This window comes from Oratosquilla oratoria, chromosome 16, assembly GCF_046742065.1.
Source record: "Oratosquilla oratoria isolate Oo_2021 chromosome 16, ASM4674206v1, whole genome shotgun sequence".
Taxonomy (NCBI): Eukaryota; Metazoa; Arthropoda; class Malacostraca; order Stomatopoda; family Squillidae; genus Oratosquilla; species Oratosquilla oratoria.
The window spans coordinates 9,911,443-9,932,713 of NC_134792.1; the positions used below are offsets into that span (position 1 = coordinate 9,911,443).

Below are 21,271 nucleotides of genomic sequence, written 5' to 3' on the forward strand. Positions count from 1 at the left end.
AAAGGTGAAAAAGTCCTTGGTATATAGATTGATTTACCCCTCTATTGAATTTCATTATATCCCTATTGCTGCTGTAAAACAGCTATGCTTTGTCCAGTGAACAAATTAAACACTGCATATGATTTATTTTTTCTTTATTGTATTTCATGCTCATTTACTCTCACCAGCCTTAGCTTTCTTTGCCTTTGCCCTTAGACGCAGGAAAGCCTGGGTTATAATACGGTTGCGAGCCTGCTTGGCCTTTCCAAGTTTAAATCTATCATAGTCCGTCAGGGAGGCACGCTGAAAAAACAAACAAACTGATCAGTTCTATAATATATAAAAATATATATATGTACACACATATATACACTCAGTGAAAACAGCAGCTTCATTTGTTGATCAAACGGCAATTCCTACAAACTCATCAGTGTATAATGAATACCCAGAAATACCCCCAGAAAAATTTACCTTTGCTCTGGCTTCGATGTTCTTTGCCCAATTAGAGGCCTCCCATTTCTCTGAAATGTTTGCATCATTCCATGCTTTCTTCACAAACTTTGAATGCTGTCCATTGTGTATCTTAACCTGCCAAGATATTGTAATAATTCAATTACACATGCTTTAGATTACAGGAGACATGAAATGCACATCTAGCAATTCCTCATGTATATAATGTCAAAGAATTGAAGATGAAAAATACATGTATTTGGGCTTACAGTGAATTTGGTGAGATGCATATTGGAGAACTTGTACTCCTGTCGTGGAACACCAGAGCAGGGACCATCAATTAGGGCCTGGAATAAAACAAAACAAAAATAATGTAAAACTGTTCAGCACAGAACACAAAATTCCAATATCAAACAACCATCAGATATAAACTGGCTTCATATATGGATCAGCCGGCAATTCCTATATTTGGTTCATCATGAATAGTTGTAGGACCCTGTGTATTTCTGGGAATCTACACAGAACTTCCTATACAAAGAATCCCTACGACTCCAACCACAAAAACTTTTAACCCAACATCCTCATATAATAGGAATATTGAAACCATTGCTACTTTCATTAAAAGCATCAGACAATTGTGTATGGCCTTCAACACTCACTTGAGGCTAATTTAACCATATCCAAAGCATTTAACCACTTCAGTATGATGCAAATTATTGCATGCAGCAGCAGCCATTCACATCACACTACTTGCATTATAATATATAGTCACTGCTGTAGCATGTTCTTTTACTCTGTAATAATAAACATGAGGTCCTAGTTATTACAATCTGTATCTCTGTCTCATCGCCAGAAAACTTGATCAAACCAGTTCACAGAATTCGGGGGTAACTTGTGTGTAAAGGTGGAAAGGGCGTTGGGAGATAGGGTTGATGAAAGAGTATTAGGATGGTTTGGACACATAGAAAGAATGTGTGAAGAAAGATTAGTAAAAGTTTGAAAGGCACAGGTGGAGGGAATGAACATGAGGGGGCAACCAAAGAAGATGGATGGATGGATGGATAGGGGTAAAAGAGGCACTGGGAAAGAGGGGAGTCCCTGTCGAGGAAGAAAAGGAAAAGATAGGGGTAAATGGAGAATGGTTGTGTATGGATGATGCTGTGATACATGGAATGGAGTGGGTGGTGAGGGAGTATGAGCGAATGATATTTTGATGCAGCACTAAGTGATTTCTCCCCCATCTTTTTTTCTGCATGAGGGGACAGAGAGGGGCCATAACCAATTAAATGAAGCACCCTTGCTGTGGATGTGCTGTCTCCTGCTACATTGCTTCTGATGCAGGGATGACCTCCATTCTGGAGGAACCAAGAAAAGAGGGAGGGAGGGGTGCAGAATGGGAGTATGTAGGGATAAAAATGGGTGGGGGTGGACTTATGCCTTTGACTTTGGCTACCTCCCTTGTAAGGGGAGAAAAGCTATTGGTACATACATTATGTGCATGTATAAACAATGATATACCCTCATTATATAGGGAGAGATGATCATGATGTGTTCATAATTAGAACATTTAGACAAAAACAGAAGGAAGATCGTGACTGGACATCCATTTCTGCTCTAAAATCATTAGTGGTTACCACATAAACATGTGGTGAGGCCCTGCTAAGGAAGCATTGCACTGCCTATCATCTGAGAAGTGAGGAGTGGAGGTAGAATGCAACATCCATCCAACAGTCACATCAACCAATTTCACAATGTCACAACATGCCATTTTATGTGCACTATTTTCAAAAGGGTCCTGCGGACCAATAAGGGTGGCACCAAGGCCCAATAGCCAAGGTGGTTTTGCCCCCAATCACTCTACTACTTTAGCAACCTTGAACTCATAATCAAAAGTAGAGAAAAGTATTCCTTCATTCACAATATCTCCACAAACAATACAACTTGCTCAATAGATTTCCATTTCACAACCATGGCCATGTTATCCTGTCCATACACACATTTCATGCCTTTCCCTTGAGCTCACTCAATACACTACTTCTGTCTCATTTGCTAGGCCTTCATTATCCATTCTCTTCATATAGTCTTTGATCTATCCTACCCAACAGGTCTCCTTCCATTTGTTCTCTGTTTCACTTCCACAATTCTCATCATCCATTTTAATAATGCTTATCACACTTCTCAAATACATTAGGCCTATCCCATTAATTTTGCTATATACAGTGTGGTGGGTACACAAGCATCTGTTTGCATTTATCACCACATACCTATTCTCAAAACACATCACCCTCTCCCTAAAGTTGCCTTTTCTCTAATTCACCTCCACATGAGCCCCTAAAAACTAAAAATTCAATATCAAGCTCCTACAAACCCACCACATCACTGCTTTAACACTATCACGGTTTCATCCAAATTGACTATTTCTTGTTCTCGCATTAACTATGAGACTACCACCAACTGCTCATAGAGATTTCAACCAACTTACCTCTCATGTCCCTCAACTATCACCATCTCCAATCAGTACATAGCACTATCATTAACACCTTTCACACAATCCCATCCATATACACATTGAATGATCATGGCAACATCATGAAACCTTGACACAGCCACCTTCACCATAAACTATTCAGTCTATTTCAGACATGTACAGAGACGAGTGGTTTGAGGTACAGGCATGACTTCATCAGGGATGTGTTATGTCACCCTGGCTGTTCGATTTTTACATGGATGGGGTGGCCCGAGAGGTAAATGCAAGGGTAGTGGGTCAGGGATTGGAGATGGTCAAAGAAAAATGGAGAAAAGTGGGAGATAAGCCAGTTGTTGTTTGCTGACAACAATGTGCTTATAGCAGGATCAGACGAGAGATTGAGGAAGTTAGTGACAGATTGGGAAAGTGTGTGAAAGAAGGAAGTTAGATTAATGTGGGTAAAACTAAGGTGATGAGATGTACGAGGGGAGAAAGTGGCAGTAGACTGGAAGCAAGTATTACGGAGTGAGACTAGAGGAAGTGCATAATTTTAAATGGTGAGAATGTGGCAGGAAATGGAGTGGCAGTAGTTGAGGTGGAATGTAGACTGAGAGAAGCGATTAAAAAGTATAAATGTGGGTAAAAGTAAGGTGATGAGATGTACAAGGGGAGAAAGTGGCAGCAGACTGGAAGCGAGTATTATGGGAGAGACTAGAGGAAGTGCATAGTTTTAAATGGTGAGAATGTGGCAGGAAATGGAGGAATGGAAGTTGAGGTGGAATGTAGATTGAGAGAAGCGATTAAAAAGTATAAAAGAGAAATAGACATTTGCAAATAGATGCCAAAGAAATTGTATGAAGGAGTGATTGTGTTGACATGGAACATAAGATAGGAAGGGAAGAGTAGTTTGAATGTGTTTGAGATGAGGTGCTTGAGAAGTATGAGAGGGGTTCCTAGGCTGGATAGTGAGAAATGAGGTGGTGAGGAGGAGAATGGGGATGGAAAGGGAGTTGGGAGATAAGATTAATGAAAGAGTATTGGGATGGTTTGGACACATGGTAAAAATGTGTGAAGAAAGACTAGTAAAAGGGGTGTGGAAAGCAGAGGTGGAAGGAGTGAACATGAGAGGTCGACCTACGATGAGATGAATGGATGGGGGTAAAAGGGGTACTGGGAAAGAGGGGAATGTCTGTCGAAGGACAGGAGAGGACAAGAGATAGGGGTAAATGGAAAATGGTTGTATATGGATGATGCTGTGATGCATGAGGGAGTATGTGTTAGAAATAAATTGACACAGCCCAAGGAGACCCCCCCCCCCCCAGCAATCTTCTTCTTGGAACAGACCTACATAATAAGATGAAGTGTCTACTTTTAACCTCATCACTCCGGGGGACATCGCACGTTTGGCAGCATTAGCTGCCCGACGTGCGATGTTGCGTGATAATAATCGCATTATAAAAAATAAAGTCAGTGGTCAATCGTCCGTTCTCTTTCACCCGTGTATTTTGATAACCATAGAAAATATGATGAAGCCAGTTTTGAGAGAATGAAGGGTACATAGGTACAATTACAATAAATATAATCAAGATGGCGACGTTGGCATTATCGAGTACCCACTTCCTCCTCATGCCGCCTACGTAGGCATCACCATATGGAAGCGGTTAATATGGATTAAGGAGTTGGCTGGTGACTGGTATGGAAACAATCTCAAAAAAGGGAATTGCTATCTTCCAAGACCTTAACCCCTTTCATACGGTGCCGCATACGTAGGCGGCATGAGGAGCAAGTGGATATATGAGGCTGCCATATCGGCGTCTTGATTATATTTATTGTAGTTGCCCCTGCGTAATGACATACTCTCTAAACTGTCTTCATCACATTTTCTATGGTTATCAAAATTCACGGGTGAAAGAGAACAATTGATATAAGTGGTGACTATATTTTATGATGCGAGTATTATTACGACACACTGTACGTGTGGCAGCTAATGCTGCCCGCGATATTTTGGCCCGTATTGAAGAGGTTAAGGGGGCCCGTCACAGTGAATTTCAGATTAATATTTTTAAAAAAGCTAAATATTCGAGAGAAAAAACTGCCATCTGGTGGCATTTGGCAAGCCAGTCCTAAAATATTTCAGCAATACAAAAAAATAAAAATAAAATAAATAAATAAATGGGTTATGACTAGTTTTCTGCACCCCCCCCCCACCTCGACCACTGGTGTACCATGTTTGTGTATATAAAAAAAAAAAAAAAAAAAAAAAAAAACAATTTCCCCGTAAAAAGGGAGGGGTGACCAGGTACCAGCTACACTATAACATGTGAATGACATAGAATGCATGAAGATTGGCACAAAGAAAAATCTAAATGAAAATTCTAAAAAATGCATTTTGAACTTAAAGCTCAATATCTCAAAACTACACATTTTTATCTCCTCCATAACTACTTGGCCGATTTTAATGGGGTTTAGATCATTTGAAAGCTGAATAAATTTGCAATTTTTTCATAGTGGCATTTTTCATTTTTTTTTGTGATAGAAGTTCTTATATAGTATTCTGTAAGAAAATCTTCTAAACTAAGAGGAAATTCCAAAAACTATATAATAATTATTTAGGTATTGCTATAAAGCATTCTATAGAGCATTTGTGGTATTTTTTTTTCTAGCATGTTCAGACAATGGATAAATGAGGAGACAACATTTGTGACTTTTCAATAAAAAATTTTTTAATTACTTCATTAATGGTATGAAAATTGGTGGTGAACATCTCAGTATATGTATATATAAAAAAAAAATCGCGAAATTTCGATAGTAATTGACGAAGTTCACTTTCAAGCGCGACGGCCTCCTTAAACGTGATGCAGTTAAGGAGGGAGAACCATTCACTGCTATCACCTATCTCTGTGGTATGATCTATCATTATTATATATTATTTTAGCTGTGTTATTAATCATGTATTTATCTATAAATTGTGCTTGTTTTGTGTAATTTAAGTTTGTTTTGGAGCAATTTCCTATTTTTGGAACAATTATATTTCCTGTTGGTACATTGTGACAAGTTGATGAAGGTGGAAAAAGAAGTCTGAAGAAGCATAGAGCGAAACCGGTCAGGAATAAACTCAGTAACTCGGAACTAGACCCGTGACTTCTTTTTCCACCTTCATCAATTATATTTCCATTAATTTAAATGGAAATAATTGTTTTGAGATACAATTCTTTTGACATATGACCGCGGGCATGAAGAAATTAATTTTGTGCCTCAACGCATCACTGAAGATGAATTATCATCCTTTAATTTCTTCAACTTCGGCATCTATCAAAACAAACATGGCGTATCATTCAACTGCCACAACTTAGTTCATTAGTAAATTGGTTTTTAGCCAATTTTTTGTTATAGATTTCCAAGAAAATCATGTATTATAATTTGACAATTGATATGGTTACCATCACAAACTCCTCCTATCCAAAGGCTTCATATAATTTACAAAATTAATAATTACATGCTACCGTCATACAATCCTCAACTGCATACAACTGTTGATTCTCCTGATGCTCATGAAATCTAGCTTATGCTGTACTATGGGTTCATAATAATTGATCATGTACATCCATATTATTGACCATCTAAAAAAACTTACACTAGTGCCATTGATAATGTCCACAATAACTGCCAACTTGCCCTCACTTGGACCTCCCGCCAAGTAGGCCACCCGGCCAACCTCAACGAACTTTAAGAAAGGCTGAAAGAAAAGAACATTAAATCAGTACACATGTTCTCTCATGATAACATAGTTCTTAGTCAAAATGTGTAGAACCACGCTGCTCAGGTCTCACTAATTACCGACAATAACCAAGGACATTTTTTGCTAAAATGCACAATTTTATATAAAAAATTATCTTATGGTTGCATTATCTGGACTATTTTCTTTAAAATGTGCAATTTCCTTGTAATTGGATCAAAGAGAAGTATGCTTTTAGCCTCTGCAAAATTACCGACCACAAGGGAAGCAGAGGATGACTTTGTTTGGAAGAGAAAGAAAAAACACTACTCCAAGACACAAACATATAGAAAATGAGGACATATTAATCTCTCAACCAACAACACAATTCATGAACCAACCTTAACATCTTCACTCCGGGGAACATCGCACGTCTGGCAGCATTAGCTGCCCGACGTGCGATGTTGCGCCATAATAATCGCATTATAAAAAATAAAGTCAGTGCTCAACCATTCGTTCCCTTTCACCCGTGTATTTTGATAACCATAGAAAATTGATGAAGTTTAGCGAACGGAAATTACGTTGGTACGACTACAATAAATATAATCAAGATGACGACGTCGGCATCATCGAGTACCCACTTGCTCCTCATCCCGCCTACATAGGCGTCACCGTATGGAAGTGGTTAAACCAAAACACAGGGGCTAGGCCCAAGAGTACAGAGAAGGGGCAAGTTGGAGTAAATAGTAACTCTAGCTCTACCCTGGAAACTGGGGCAGTCGCCAGTAAAGCAGGAGTAATTAACAACCTCAGCTCTGAGCACACCAAAACAAAAACAAAAGAATCTCATTCCACTGGGGCAACTCCTAAGGCTAAGGTTCACGACACAGAAAACAACACTACAGAGAAGCAGGCCACCAACACCACCCAGGCTACTCCAGCAAGCCTACCAGAAGGTCTAAGCCTGGACAAACCTCAAAATGGGGATAGGCCTAATGGCCAGGATACCAAAGGTGAACCTGCCATCTCCAACTTTAGTTGAACACAAGAATTACCAAGAAACCCTTATTTGTCAGTACTATTGGAAAGGGCCATACTGGCATGTAAATCCGAGTAGAGGATGCAACTTCAGACATCCAAAACCATGGCATAAGCTACTGGTGCATGGCACATGCGACAACCGTGGTTGCAAACTCGGGAGAAAATGTCCCCAGTTCCACCCACTGATGTGCAGAAACTCCATAAGGCACAATATATGTCATGTTGACATCCTATAAATATGTGCACATTAAAGGAATGTGGAAGCCAAATGAAGCTAAAACTCAAACACCAACAACAAAAAAGCTGGTGACTCAAGAAGCAAACCAGATAACGTCAGATGCTGGCCAGCACCAGGGGCAGTCCCAGACTCTCCAACAAACACCAACACTTCTTTTTTAGAAATGGCAAAAGGGCTACAGACCACAATTCAAACACTAACCAAAGCCATAGGGTCACAGGGCAAGATACTGTCCACTCTTATGCAAGACAAACAAAAAATGGCCACCGCTTCCAGCCCATGTTCCCTTAGGCACCTGTCTCCCAACTCAACTAGAGACTATCTTAATGGACAACATAAAGGGCCTCTATTGTTGTTAATTTCTTTATAATACCAAGATTACACCCCCACCCCCACAGTCATCACTGAAAACGCTTCATTCCCCATGCTTTCTTCATTCTATATTGTCTTGATTGTTTACTGTGGTATATGCAATTCATATCTGTGGTCGGTAATTTTGCAGCTACAAACGACTTCTCTTTGATCAAATTACATGTATGTCACACATTTTAAAGAAAATATTTCAAACAATGGAATCATGTGCTAATTTTTTTTACAAAAAAAGTGTATTTCAGCAAAACCCATCCTTGGCCGGTAATTGGTGAGACTGCTGCTACTCCACTTTCACAAACCAGCAGTACTAGTACTTTGTCATAACATGCATGCAGTATTGAAAGCATGTCAAGTACATGCTTCAACTCTTACTCCCTTAATTTGGGCTAAAGGGTCTGTGTGTGTGTGTGTACATGATTTCCTTATTGTATAAATATAATCATAATGTACAGGTGTGGAGCAATGCTCATGGGATACTGTCTAATTTTCACTCACCATACATTGGTTTGGGTTATATTTTCACCTATTCCCCAACACCTTACATTACTTCCAAATAACCCTCCTTGCAACTACACTATCTTAGAAGAAGCCCAAAACTATTCCACTACCATCCATGATAATGTTAATCAGATGTAGGAACTCTAATATCATACCAAATCAAGTGCAAGGGGATGCTAGATCTTGCAGCAGAAGAGGACCACCACAACTGAGGAAGAACCTCAAAGCTTCTAAGTAAATTAAGAGAGCAGGTCGAATACTTTGGTTGCTAAATTACTGGCCTTACTAGTTTTTTTTAACGCTTTCATTACATCATGGCTTGATGAATCGGTCAGTTTCATCTGCCATAAACACTACTGCCATACTGCCCCATTCTCCTCTTTCAGTACTGGCAAGCTTAATGATTTAAACGTATCCAAATTCCACTGTACTTGGAATTTGGTTCATACATGGTCACAAAGGCAACTTTTAGCAAGGAAAGTAATGCTATGCATTACAATGAATATGTAGGTACGCCCAAATCCACGTGCGGTGCCACTGCCAACCATGTACTGCTTTCATCGTCATTTGTTGCGGCCCATTAGCTTTTGTTTAATTCAATTTGAATGCTTCCTGCGTTCAGCGCATGATATTCAAATTACCTTGTTGTTTTGCAAATGTATGCCCAATTCTTGAAATAGAAAAAAATTCAGCGATTTAAACAGAAATTTGGTCATCAAACTCGGCAACATAGTTTTCCGAGTAAAAATATTAAGGTAAGGCATCAATAAATATAATCTTAAAGTTACATAAACAAGTTTATCAACCTATTTTCTCTTACATAAACAAGTTTATCAACCTATTTTCTCCCAGAAATGAGAAGCTTAAGATCGTTGCTCACTAGATGTTTGAGCTTAGCGGCATTATATGTAGGCATATCACCCATGAATCTGATGCGTCCAGTCGACCAATGCCGACCAAAACCACACAATGAGTTTTTGCTCAAATGCATAATTTATATATAAAAAATAGCATATGGTTGCATTATTTTCTTTAAAACGTGTGATTTCCATGTAAAATGATCAAAGAGAAGTTACGTTTTTATCCTCTGCAAAATTACCAACCGGCAACCAAGGCCGACCAAACCCAAACAATGATGGCTTTTGCTCAAATATATAATTGTAAAAAAAAATTAGCATATGGTTGCATTATCTGACCTATTTTCTTTAAAATGTGTGATTTCCATGTAATTTGATCATATAATTACGTTTTTATCCTCTGCAAAATTACCCACCACAGCTACGAATACCGTAAAATTACATGAAAATCACACATTTTAAAGAAAATAATTTGAATAATTCAATTATATGCAAGGTATTACGCTAATAACCCAATAGTAACAAACTTAATAGTGTAGTTTGATCCATACCACCAGTGATCATAGATAGCGGGCAGGACGAATCGTAGCTGTGGTCCGTAATATTACGGAGGATGAAAACGTAACTTCTCTTCGATCAAATTACATGAAAATCACACATTTTAAAGGAAATGTTTAAAATAATTCAACTATAAGTCTATCACACTAATAACATAATAGTAAGAAACTTAATAGAGTGAAGTTTGGTCCATATCACCAGTGATAGATAAGATGGCGGGATGGATGTTGATGTTGTTATCCGATAATCCGACCCGATAGAAAAAAAACTAATTTAAACAACCAATTTCTCAGCTCTACCGTAACATACCGACTTTATTTTGGTATTAGAATAATCCACGATACTAGTAGTTTTGGTTCATTATGGTAGGTAGGTCAAACACCACCAGAGGGGCCACCGTCGATGACGAGCACAATAGCGCGTCATTTTATGCGCACGCCATTCAAACGGCCAAATTTATACACCGCGGGAAAGTTAATTAATAAAAATGTTGTGCGAGTGTATTTACTACAATCGTAGTAAATTTCAAACATTCACACCATCAGTTACATGTCGGTCAATAAAAACATAAGATAAACATGGCGGCCTGCATTCAGCAGTAAATCGAAAATTGGCATATGTTTCAACGTAAAAGATGAGCTAACATATTTACGGTTGTGGCAACTGACCATAATAAAGAAAAACTACTAGTATCGCGGATTATTCTAATACCAAAATAAAGGCAGGGTGTTACGGTAGAGCTGAGAAATCGGAGGTATTAATTAGTTGTTTTTTTCTATCGGGTCGGATTATCGGATAACAACATCAACATCAACCCGCCATCTTATTGCAACCATATGCTAAATTTTTATATAAAATTGTGCCTGTCAGCAAAAACCGTCATTGTTTACGTTCGATCGGCGATTCGTCAGACCGCACGTTTCGGCCCGATTTCCGGGGAGAAAATAGGCCCGATTTAATTCCATTCAAAATGCAATATCTCGAGAACAAGGACAGCTAGATGGATAATTCAAATTGCATTATACTCATAGCGACTTCTTGCATCCCATGAGAACTACTTCAGCTCAAATATAATGAATTCCATTTTCATGTTGACCTAGCTAATTATGGTCAGTTGCCCGCACGATAAATTTGTTAGCTCATTTTTTTACGTTGAAACATATACCAATTTTTGATCTACTGCTGAATGCAGGCCGCCATGTTTATCTAATGTTTTTATTGACCGACATGTAACTGATGATGTGAATGTTTGAAATTTATTACGATCGTAGTAAATACACTCGCACAACATTTTTATTAATTAAATTACCCGCGGTATGTAAATTTTGCCGTTTGAACGGCGTGCGCATAAAATGACGCGCTATTGTGCTCGTCATCGACGGTGGCGCCTCTGGTGGTGTTTGACCTACCTAACCAGTGGTTTAGAGTTAATGTGTATTTCTTTACCGAAATCTTTACAAATTACCACCCTTAATTCTAACACTTTGTTATGGTAAAGGCTAGCCAAATATGCGGGCTAAAAAAATAATTAAAAAAATCGTTAAGCTATTTAAAAAATTCAAAAAGCATTTTGTTTCTAATAAAGTTGTCTTTCATATGCAATAATAATTTAAGGGTTATTTTTTTTTTTTGTGGGCGTACCTAGAATATGCTGTTATCTCCAAGTCGCAATTGCCAATTCCAATTCCACAATGACAACATGCATCTTATAACAGTAGCAAGTTGAGTTTCATTAATGAAGCAACAGTGATCATCCCCATGCTCGTATTGAACAAGAGAATTTAACACTGTATGGTCATATGCTTCCCTTTGACTTTCATTGGTTCAAATGACAAGATAAAGATTGCTAAATGAACCGCAATAAACTTCACATACAATTAAGTATACAACATAAATAATTCAAACCATGGTTCAATACAGTAAGAATGCACATACTGACAAACAATAGTATTGACAAACCAATGATGTAAACAGTAATAAAAATGTATACTCACTCCTTTGGACTTCTAGAATGATGCATGAATAAAGATACAATGTTCAAATTTTTCATTAAATAACAAAAATAATCCAACATACACACTACTCTTAGTAGAATGTTACTTATTTATTTTACTTTAAGTGAGGGACAGTAAATCCCTAAATTTGGCAAAGATGACTAGAATATTATTAGATATATTGAACCTATCTTACGTACCATGTTTACACCTCTCTTTCCTAGGGATGAAGAACTACGTTTTGTAATCGATGTAAATAAAACATATAAACATTAATTTCATATGTACAGTTACCATACAAAATATCAAAATAATATTTTTATAAACATTCTTAATATTTTAGTATTAAAATAAATATTTATTTATTTGTAAAAAATATGAATACATATTATCCATATTTGTTATTATCGAAAACTTGAATGATTACCCTAACGTTACCCTTCTTAGTGTGTGCCGAAGCAAACGCAATGGTGAGACGAAGAAGTTAATGATTTATCGTGAAATATTTGAACCATCTAAAAGGAATGAGCTACCTGATCATATTAAATGAAATAATGAGGTGTTATATTTCAATAAGCAAGCTATTATGGAAACTGGATTAGGGTATTTAATTAAGTTCTGCTTAAATAACGACGAGTACATCTACATCTGTGTACGAGTCCCTAACGTAAATAAATTGTATCAAAGTCTCTGGACTCGTGAATTTAAGTGGTTGTGTTCTATGATTCTTCCAGGCTGACACAGCAGTTGTTTCCGTAAGAACTCGAAAATACCAGATCAACCGCCTCCTGAATAGGAAGCAAATGGTGAGTTGTTTTCAAGTGAACGATATTTTATATTTTACAGTAATATAGTCACTAGTGTTAGTATATTAAGGAGGTCTACGGTTTTCTGTTTGTGTCTATTTTTTGTTGTATGAAATGGTATCAAGGTCCTCCAACTTTCTTTACCACGTTTCGTAAAATTGAGTATTGTGTGTACCGCAGACACCATGCAGTGTATGGTGGGGGTTGCCAAGCCGTGATAGAGGCTTGAGGTGCTCTCGGTTTGCTTTGACAAAACTGAATGTTGTGTGAGCCTAGTGGTCAAATGCAGGAAAATAAATAATGGGTATTATAGTTGGGCATTAGAAACCTAAATATAAATTTTGTAAATCTTAAAACATGAATGTAACATGTAGGTTCGGGTAGCTAGGTCAGCATGAAAATTGAATTCCTGATATTTGAACTGAAGTAGTTCTTATGGGATGCAGAAAGTCGCCATGAGTACAATGCAATATGAAATATCCATCTAGCTGTCCTAGTTTCAAGATATTGCATTTTGAAAGGTACCAAATCTGGTCTATCTTGTACACTTAGATCCATATATCCAGATGTTTTTTGAAGGTGTCTGGAGACTCCCATGTTATATTTCTCAGTTGAGGTGGGATGCAGTTGAACAATCTTGGCCCACTGAAGAACGAGAAGCTGTTATGTATTCTGGACTTGATGCTCAGTGATGATCCGGGAGTGGTCCTCGCATAACATAGCCTCCCTCTTCTTTGGTAGACTGTTACTTGAATACCGGTGTTGGGCACCCTCTTATCTAACACCTTCCAGATGTAGATGATGTAGTAGGTACCTCCACAAAATAATAATAAAAAAAATTAACCTTTATATTATTGTTGCATATGAAAGATAACTTTATTAGAAACAAAATGCTTTTTAAATTTTTGAAATAGCTTGAAAAATAAGGGAGATACGATTTTTTGAATTATTTTCTTAGCCCGCATTTTTGGCTCGACTTTACCATAACAAAGTGTTAGAATTAAGGGTGGTAATTTGTAAAGATTTCGGTAAAGAAATACACATTAACTCTAAACCACTGGTCCAATTTTATTAAAATTCGGAATACTTTGGTTTTATGGATCAACAAATCACATGAGCATGTCAAAAACAAAGTGAGACATCTCCATCATACCATATTTGCCTTTTCATGGCAACCATGAAGCTGTCGCTAAACGCCGACCAAAGTCGACCGACACCGACCAAAACCACACAATCACGGTTTTTGCTCAAATGCATAATTTATATATAAAAAATAGCACATGGTTGCATTATTTGACCTATTTTCTTTAAAATGGATTATTTCCACGTAAAATGATCGAAGAGAAGTTACGTTTTTATCCTCTGAAAAATTATCAGCCGGCAACCAACGCCGACGAAACCCAAACAATGACGTTGGTTGCCGGTTGATAATTTTGTAGAGGATAAAAACGTAACTTCTCTTCGATCATTCTACATGGAAATCACACATTTTAAAGAAAATAGGTCAAATAATGCAACCATATGCTATTTTTTATATATAAATTATGCATTTGAGCAAAAACCGTCATTGTGTGATTTTGGTTGTCAATGGTAATAGTAAACAAAATCGAACGCGAACTGGACGCATCAGATTCATGGGTGATATAGCTAAATTCCAGGGACTTTAGCTCAAACACGAATAAGTCAATGATATTAAGCTTCTCAATTCCGGGAGAAAATAGGTTGAAAAACTTGTTTATGTAACTTAAAATTATGTTTAGACATTCCTTACCTTAATATTTTTACTCGGAAAACTATGTTGCCGAGTTTGATAACCAAATTTCCGTTTAAGTTGCTGAAAAATTGTTTCTATTTCAAGAATTAGCCTTACACTTGCAAAACAACAAGGTAATTTGAATATCTTGCGAAGCGCGGGAAGCATTCAAATTGAACTAAACAAAAACTAGTGGGCCGCAACATTTGTCCATGAAAACAACACATGATCGACAGTGGCGCCGCGCGCGGATTCCGGGGTACCTAGATGTAGCGTTCCCTGCGCCATTGAAGAGTAAACAGCTGCAACTCCTTCAGCCTCTCCCAGTAGTTCAGTTCCTGGAGCCCATGTATTTTGTTGGTGAAGGTCCTTTGGGGCCCTTCAATCTCCATGATTTCTGATATTTTCTGGGGAGACCAGAGCTGGCAGTAGTATTCTAGGTGTGGTAAAACTATGTAGGTACGGGCACAAAATTTTCATTTTTTTTTTTTTTTTTAACTGAAATTATTGTTGCATATGAAAGGTAATTTTATTAGAAACAAAATTCTTTTAAGTTTTTGAAATAGCTCGAAAAATAAGTGAGATAAGATTTTTTTGAATTATTTTTTTTTAGCCCGCATTTTTGGCTGGACGTCACCATAGCAAAATGTTGGAATTAAGGGTGGTCATTTGTAAAGATTTCGGTAAAGAAATACACATTAACTCTAAACCACTGGTCCAATTCGTATCTTGGGTTTTGAGGATCAACAAATCACATGAATATGTCAAAAACAATGCAAGACATCTCCATCATACCATATTTGCCTTTTCATGGCAACCATGAAGTTAGGTAGGTCAAACACCACCAGAGGCGCCACCGTCGATGACGAGCACAATAGTGCGTCATTTTATGCGCACGCCATTCAAACGGCCAAATTTATATACCGCGGGAAATTTAATTAATAAAAATGTTGTGCGAGTGTATTTACTACGATCGTAGTAAATTTCAAACATTCACATCATCAGTTACATGTCGGTCAATAAAAACATAAGATAAACATGGCGGCCTGCATTCAGCAGTAAATCGAAAATTGGAATTATGGTTGTGGCAACTGACCATAAGAAAGAAAAACTACTAGTATCGCGGATTATTCTAATACCAAAATAAAGGCAGCGTGTTACGGTAGAGCTGAGAAATCGGAGGTTTTAATTAGTTTTTTTTCTATCGGGTCGGATTATCGGATATCAACATCCATCCCGCCATCTTATCTATTACTGGTGGTATGTATCAAACTTCACTCTATTAAGTTTCTTACTATTATGTTATTAGCGTAATAGACTTATAGTTGAATTATTTGAACTGTTTTCTTTAAAATGTGTGATTTTCATGTAATTTGATCAAAGAGAAGTTACGTTTTTATCCTCCGTAATATTACGGACCACAGCTACGATTCGTCATGCCTGCTATCTATGATCACTGGTGGTATGGATCAAACTACACTATTAAGTTTGTTACTATTGTGTTATTGGTGTAATAGCTTGCATATAGTTGAATTATTCAAACTATTTTCTTTATAATGTGTGATTTTCATGTAATTTGACGGTATTCGTAGCTGTGGTAGGTAATTTTGAAGAGGATAAAAACGTAATTCTATGATCAAGTTACATGGAAATCACACATCTTAAAGAAAATAGGTCAAATAATGCAACCACATGCTAAATTTTTATATAAAATTGTGCCTGTCAGTAAAAACCCGTCATTGTTTACGTTCGATCGGCGATTCGTCAGATTATCATAACTAAAATCCAAACCCCTGGCCCAATTCGTCAGATTATCATAAATAAAATCCAAAACCCTGGCCCAACTGACATGCAACTTGGCATGTCTAGATTTTATGGGTCAATAAAACACCTGAGCATGTCAATAACATTGCAGAACCTTCTTCTGATACACATTCTTACTAACACCTATCACGTTGGAATGGCAACTGTTGTCAATATAGAAATAATCAATAAAATCCAAACCCCTGCCCCAACTGACATACAACTTTGCATGTAGAGGTTTTATGGGTCCAAAAATATCCTGAGCATGTCAAAAACAATGCAGGACTTTCCTCTTACACCGTTCTTACTGACACCTATCACGTTGCCATGGCAACGATATGTCGAATAGGCATCTAAGCTTCAAGAAACTTAGATTGCACAACTGCGCTATTACCAACGATTTCAGAGTTGCTCATATCCGGTTGAATAGAGGCTAATAAACAACATTATTACATTAAATATTAAATTATTTAGTTTCTTGCCTTTACACTTTTACTCGGAAAACTAATTTGCCAAGGCTAATATAAAAAATTGCCTTGGAATCGGCAAGAATTAGTACAGTTTTGAAGAACTGGTCATAAACTTGTTTAACAACAAGATAATTTTAATACCCTGTGAATGTGCTGAATGCTCCAAGCATTCAAACTAAGCAAAAAAAAAATCCGACGGGGCGCAAAAGATGGCGTTAGGGCGCCGCGCATGGTTTCCCACGTGACTATATGCCTACATGTGATGTCCCTAAGCTCAAACATCAAATGATCAATGATCTTAAGCTTCTCATTTCTGGGAGAAAATAGGTTGATAAACATGTTTATGTATATTAAAATAATGTTTATTGATGCCTTATCTTATATTCTTACTTGGAAAACTGTTGCCGAGTTTGATAACCAAATTTCCGTTTAAATCGCTAAAAAATTGTTTCTATTTCAAGAATTGGGCATACACTTGCAAAACAACAAGGTAATTTGAATATCTTGTGCATGCACTGAATGCGGCAAGCATTCAAACCAACCTAAAGAAAAGCTAGTTGGCCGCAAAAAATGGCGATGTAAACTGTACATGGTCAACAGTGGATTCGCGCGTACCTAACTAATGATTTCCACAGGGTCAGCATACATCTTGGACTTCTTGTCTGGAAGGTATGTAGGATCCACCCTGATGGATGCCTTGCTTTTAACCACATCCATACGGTGACAAAGGAGCATGCCGACAGGAGACCTTTTGGCCTGTGTAGGCGGCATGAGGAGCAAGTGGGTATTCGATGATGCCGACGTCACCATCTTGATTATATTTATTGTAGTCGTACCTATGTAACTTTCATTCTCTCTAAACTGGCTTCATCATATTTTCTATGGTTATCAAAATACATGGGTGAAAGAGAACGAACTATTGAGCACTGACTTTATTTTTTATAATTTGATTATTATGACGCAACATCGCACGTCGACAGCTAATACTGCCAGACGTGCGATGTGCCCCGGAGTGAAGAGGTTAATGTTGTTTGGTTTGTGTGATGATAGAAGGAGGCATCACTGCACATACTCACTCCCAGATCTTTCACTACATCCTTTGCAATGATCTCTTGTTGGCCACAATAGTAATTGTATCATATCTGCAAGCCTTTGGTTTTGTCAGTATCAAGGTAATCAACATGTCTGATATAGTTTCAGCAACTCATCACCCAACACAGGCAAAAAACTGAGTTCATGTGATTTGTTTAGTACTCTGAACAAACCTTGCATCGTGTAGCTCAAGTTGTTGGTCATGTCAATATATACAGGTTATGTTGGATATCTTATTGTCTCAATCAAATTCTTTCAAACTTGCATCTGATGATGTATGATACAATTTAGCTATGGAAATATGAATTAGAAAATTAATTAATTTTATGAGAGTTCACTATTGTTGGTAAAGTATGACTGGATGGGAGAAGACATGATGCACATAAAGATTTGTAAGGTAGATCACGGGGGGCCGAGATGATTTGGACATGGAAAGAAGGGAAAACTAGTTAAAGGTGTGTGTGGAATGCAACTGCAGTTGGAGTGAGCTGGAGATCACAGAACAATGTTGATGGGTGGGGTAATTCCACATGGAATATGTTGAAAAAGGGAAAAGAGTGAAGTGAATGGATGAGGGGATGTCCTCGCCTTCATGAATTATTTGGAGTGGATGAGAGAAGGGGTATGTATATATGAAGTAATCAGGACCAATTGTTATGGGTATTGTTCTGTCACCAAATAATTGTATTAGACCCAGGCTTTGTGTAACGCTGGTAATTTTGAATAGGCATCAGTCATCAACTTCCAATGTACTGTTTTAGGGGGGATTCTGGTGTAGGTATAGGTATGTTGATTTATTTTATTTACTTTTTTTTTACCTCTTTCTTTTTCAGGTTGTGGATGTGCTACACCCAAGCCGAGTTACAGTTAGCAAAATTGAGATTCGTAAGAAACTAGCAGAGGTAAGTTTGCACATTCACTTGGCATTTTTCTTACATAACACATGTGGAAATTGTTACATTTTATTACTGGGTTACTGAATGTGGTCATGCCTTAAAACCCCACAGAGAAGTCCTAAAACCTATGAAAAAAATTATACTAGCCAGTGCTCACTTTACAACATAGTACAAGTGATGCCAACAGTATAGAACACAACTGATACTACCCAACACAGCAAGAATGAAATCATTAAAGTCCTCCTTTCTTTTTTACAGATGTACAAAACTACACCTGATGTTGTCTTTTGCTTTGGGTATAGGACTGCCTTTGGAGGTGGCAAGACAACAGGTTTTGCCCTTATTTATGATTCGCTGGACAATGCCAAAAAGATTGAACCTAAACATAGGCTGGTCAGGGTGAGTCAAATCATGCTAAACTCTGTTTTGTAGATATTGTATTTAAACCCAGTTATGCCATTCAGGCATGAGGGGGAGTGGGTGGGGTATGGGGATGAGGGAGTGGGTGTGAAAAATAAATTGACACAGCCCCAAGGGATTTCTCCCCATCTCCATTTCTGCATGTGGGGATGGAGAGGGGTTGGTTGCCGATTTAATGAAGCAGCCTTGCTGTGGATGTGCAGTGAATGAGATGCTGGGACGACCATCATCCAGGAGGAGCCAAGATGAGATGGAGGGAAGGGGGTGGATGGGAGTGGAGTATGTGGGGATGTGGCTACCTCCCTTATGAGAGGGGAGGGGGGCCTTTGATGTATTTTCTTTCAGTGTAACGCCTCTTGGAAGGAGGAATATAAACAGCTGTAAATGACTCTTGTCCTTTGGTTTACAGCATTCGTTGATTGAAGTGAAGAAGACAGCCAGCAAACAGAGGAAGGAACGTAAGAACAGAATGAAGAAGGCCAGAGGTACTGCCAAGGCCAAGTTGGCATCTGCACAGAAGAAGGTTAGTAGAATCTATTTTTTTTTTAGTGTATCTGGGTAGTAGTAATACTCAAATTGTTTTCCCAAAGGATAGTTGTTTATCATCCGCAAGAAATAATTGTAATGGGGGGGGGGGGCTATGTCATCGTTAAGTTCGTTTAGTTATTGATTTTATTTCCTTTTTTGCACGAAGTTGTTAGAAAATTGCTCCTTGGCTTATTTTATTTGTTTTCTTTTAAGTTTATGGAATGCCACTAGAATATCAAATGTTGAAAATGGTTGAGTTTTTAATATGTACTTTCATTTAAGCATGTAGAACTGTAAATTTTTATGTTCAAGCATGTAAATTTTAAATTCCTTTGTACAGTTGAGGATTCCTTTGTACAGCATGAGGATTTTTTTCTATTTTATGTTTTTCTTTTTCACACTGCAGAAGGTGAGTTGATTATGCCAATGGTGGAAGCTGCTAGCAGGAGGATAAGTATATATATATATATATCTTTTGTGGTTGTATACCAAATTTGTGTGAAGTGTGCCATAGTGTTTGTTCAGAGTATAAATCTACAGTACCTGCTGAAATATGTGGTTATATGTGTTTTCGGGAATGGAATGGGTGGGAATGATTTTATGCCTTGTCCTTTTTGGCTACCTCCATGGTAAGGGCTGAAATTAGTGGAATGAACTACTAAATGTCACTATGATAGTGTTGCATCATTCCTCTATGCTGAGAATTTGAAATGTACTGTTGCTGTCCTTCCTTTATGTCACTCTTCAGAACCTGGTCTTTCCCTTTTATTATTTACCTTTTCCTAAAAAAAATGTGGGGGTGGGGAATATATATATATATATATGTGTGTGTGTGTATGTATATATGTGGAGTTTCCAGAAAAATTGTAGCGGAGAGTTGATGGTGAAGATATCTTGAAGAAAGTCGAGCATTAGTATACATAAGAGTGTGGTGGATGGAAGTGTGGTAGATTGAGCATTAATGGACTATATAGTGATAACCAGGAGTATAGTAGAAAGAGTTAAAGATCATGTTCTAAGGGGAAGGGTGGGGGAATCGGATCATTTTTGATGGAAGGTGAGTTGAGAATGGAGGATATATGAAGAAAGAGGAAAAGGCAGCAAGGTGCTGAGAGAGGAGTGCTTAAATGATAAAGAAAATGAGTACAAGAAGCTGAGAGAGGAGTGGGAGGTGTGAAGGAGAGTAGAACTAGAAGTGGAGGCAGAATGGGAATGGTTCAAGGAGGGAGTCGCAAGGTGTGCAAAGAAGGGTGGTGGGATGAGTAAGGAAAGAAGGCTGTAGAAGAGATGATGTGACCTTTAACAGATCAGATAAAGGAAGCAAAGAGGAGAGT

General features: G+C 37.8%; 2 protein-coding genes across 2 annotated transcripts; one reads left to right on the forward strand and one right to left on the reverse strand.

Moving 5' to 3' along the window:
- Window positions 1–119: 119 nt before the first annotated feature.
- Window positions 120–12,437, reverse strand: RpL14 (ribosomal protein L14). Its single transcript, XM_076199328.1, has 5 exons — window positions 12,370–12,437; window positions 6,531–6,632; window positions 699–776; window positions 451–567; window positions 120–282 (listed from the first exon to the last, which is right to left on the reverse strand). Exons 1-5 carry the CDS (start codon window positions 12,370–12,372, stop codon window positions 151–153), a joined length of 432 nt encoding a protein of 143 aa, XP_076055443.1. The 5' UTR covers window positions 12,373–12,437; the 3' UTR covers window positions 120–150.
- A 135-nt stretch (window positions 12,438–12,572) lies between these two features.
- RpS24 (ribosomal protein S24) lies at window positions 12,573–19,986 on the forward strand. Its single transcript, XM_076199327.1, has 5 exons — window positions 12,573–12,639; window positions 12,904–12,975; window positions 18,927–18,995; window positions 19,248–19,388; window positions 19,819–19,986. Exons 1-5 carry the CDS (start codon window positions 12,589–12,591, stop codon window positions 19,969–19,971), a joined length of 486 nt encoding a protein of 161 aa, XP_076055442.1. The 5' UTR covers window positions 12,573–12,588; the 3' UTR covers window positions 19,972–19,986.
- The last annotated feature ends 1,285 nt before the right edge of the window (window positions 19,987–21,271 follow it).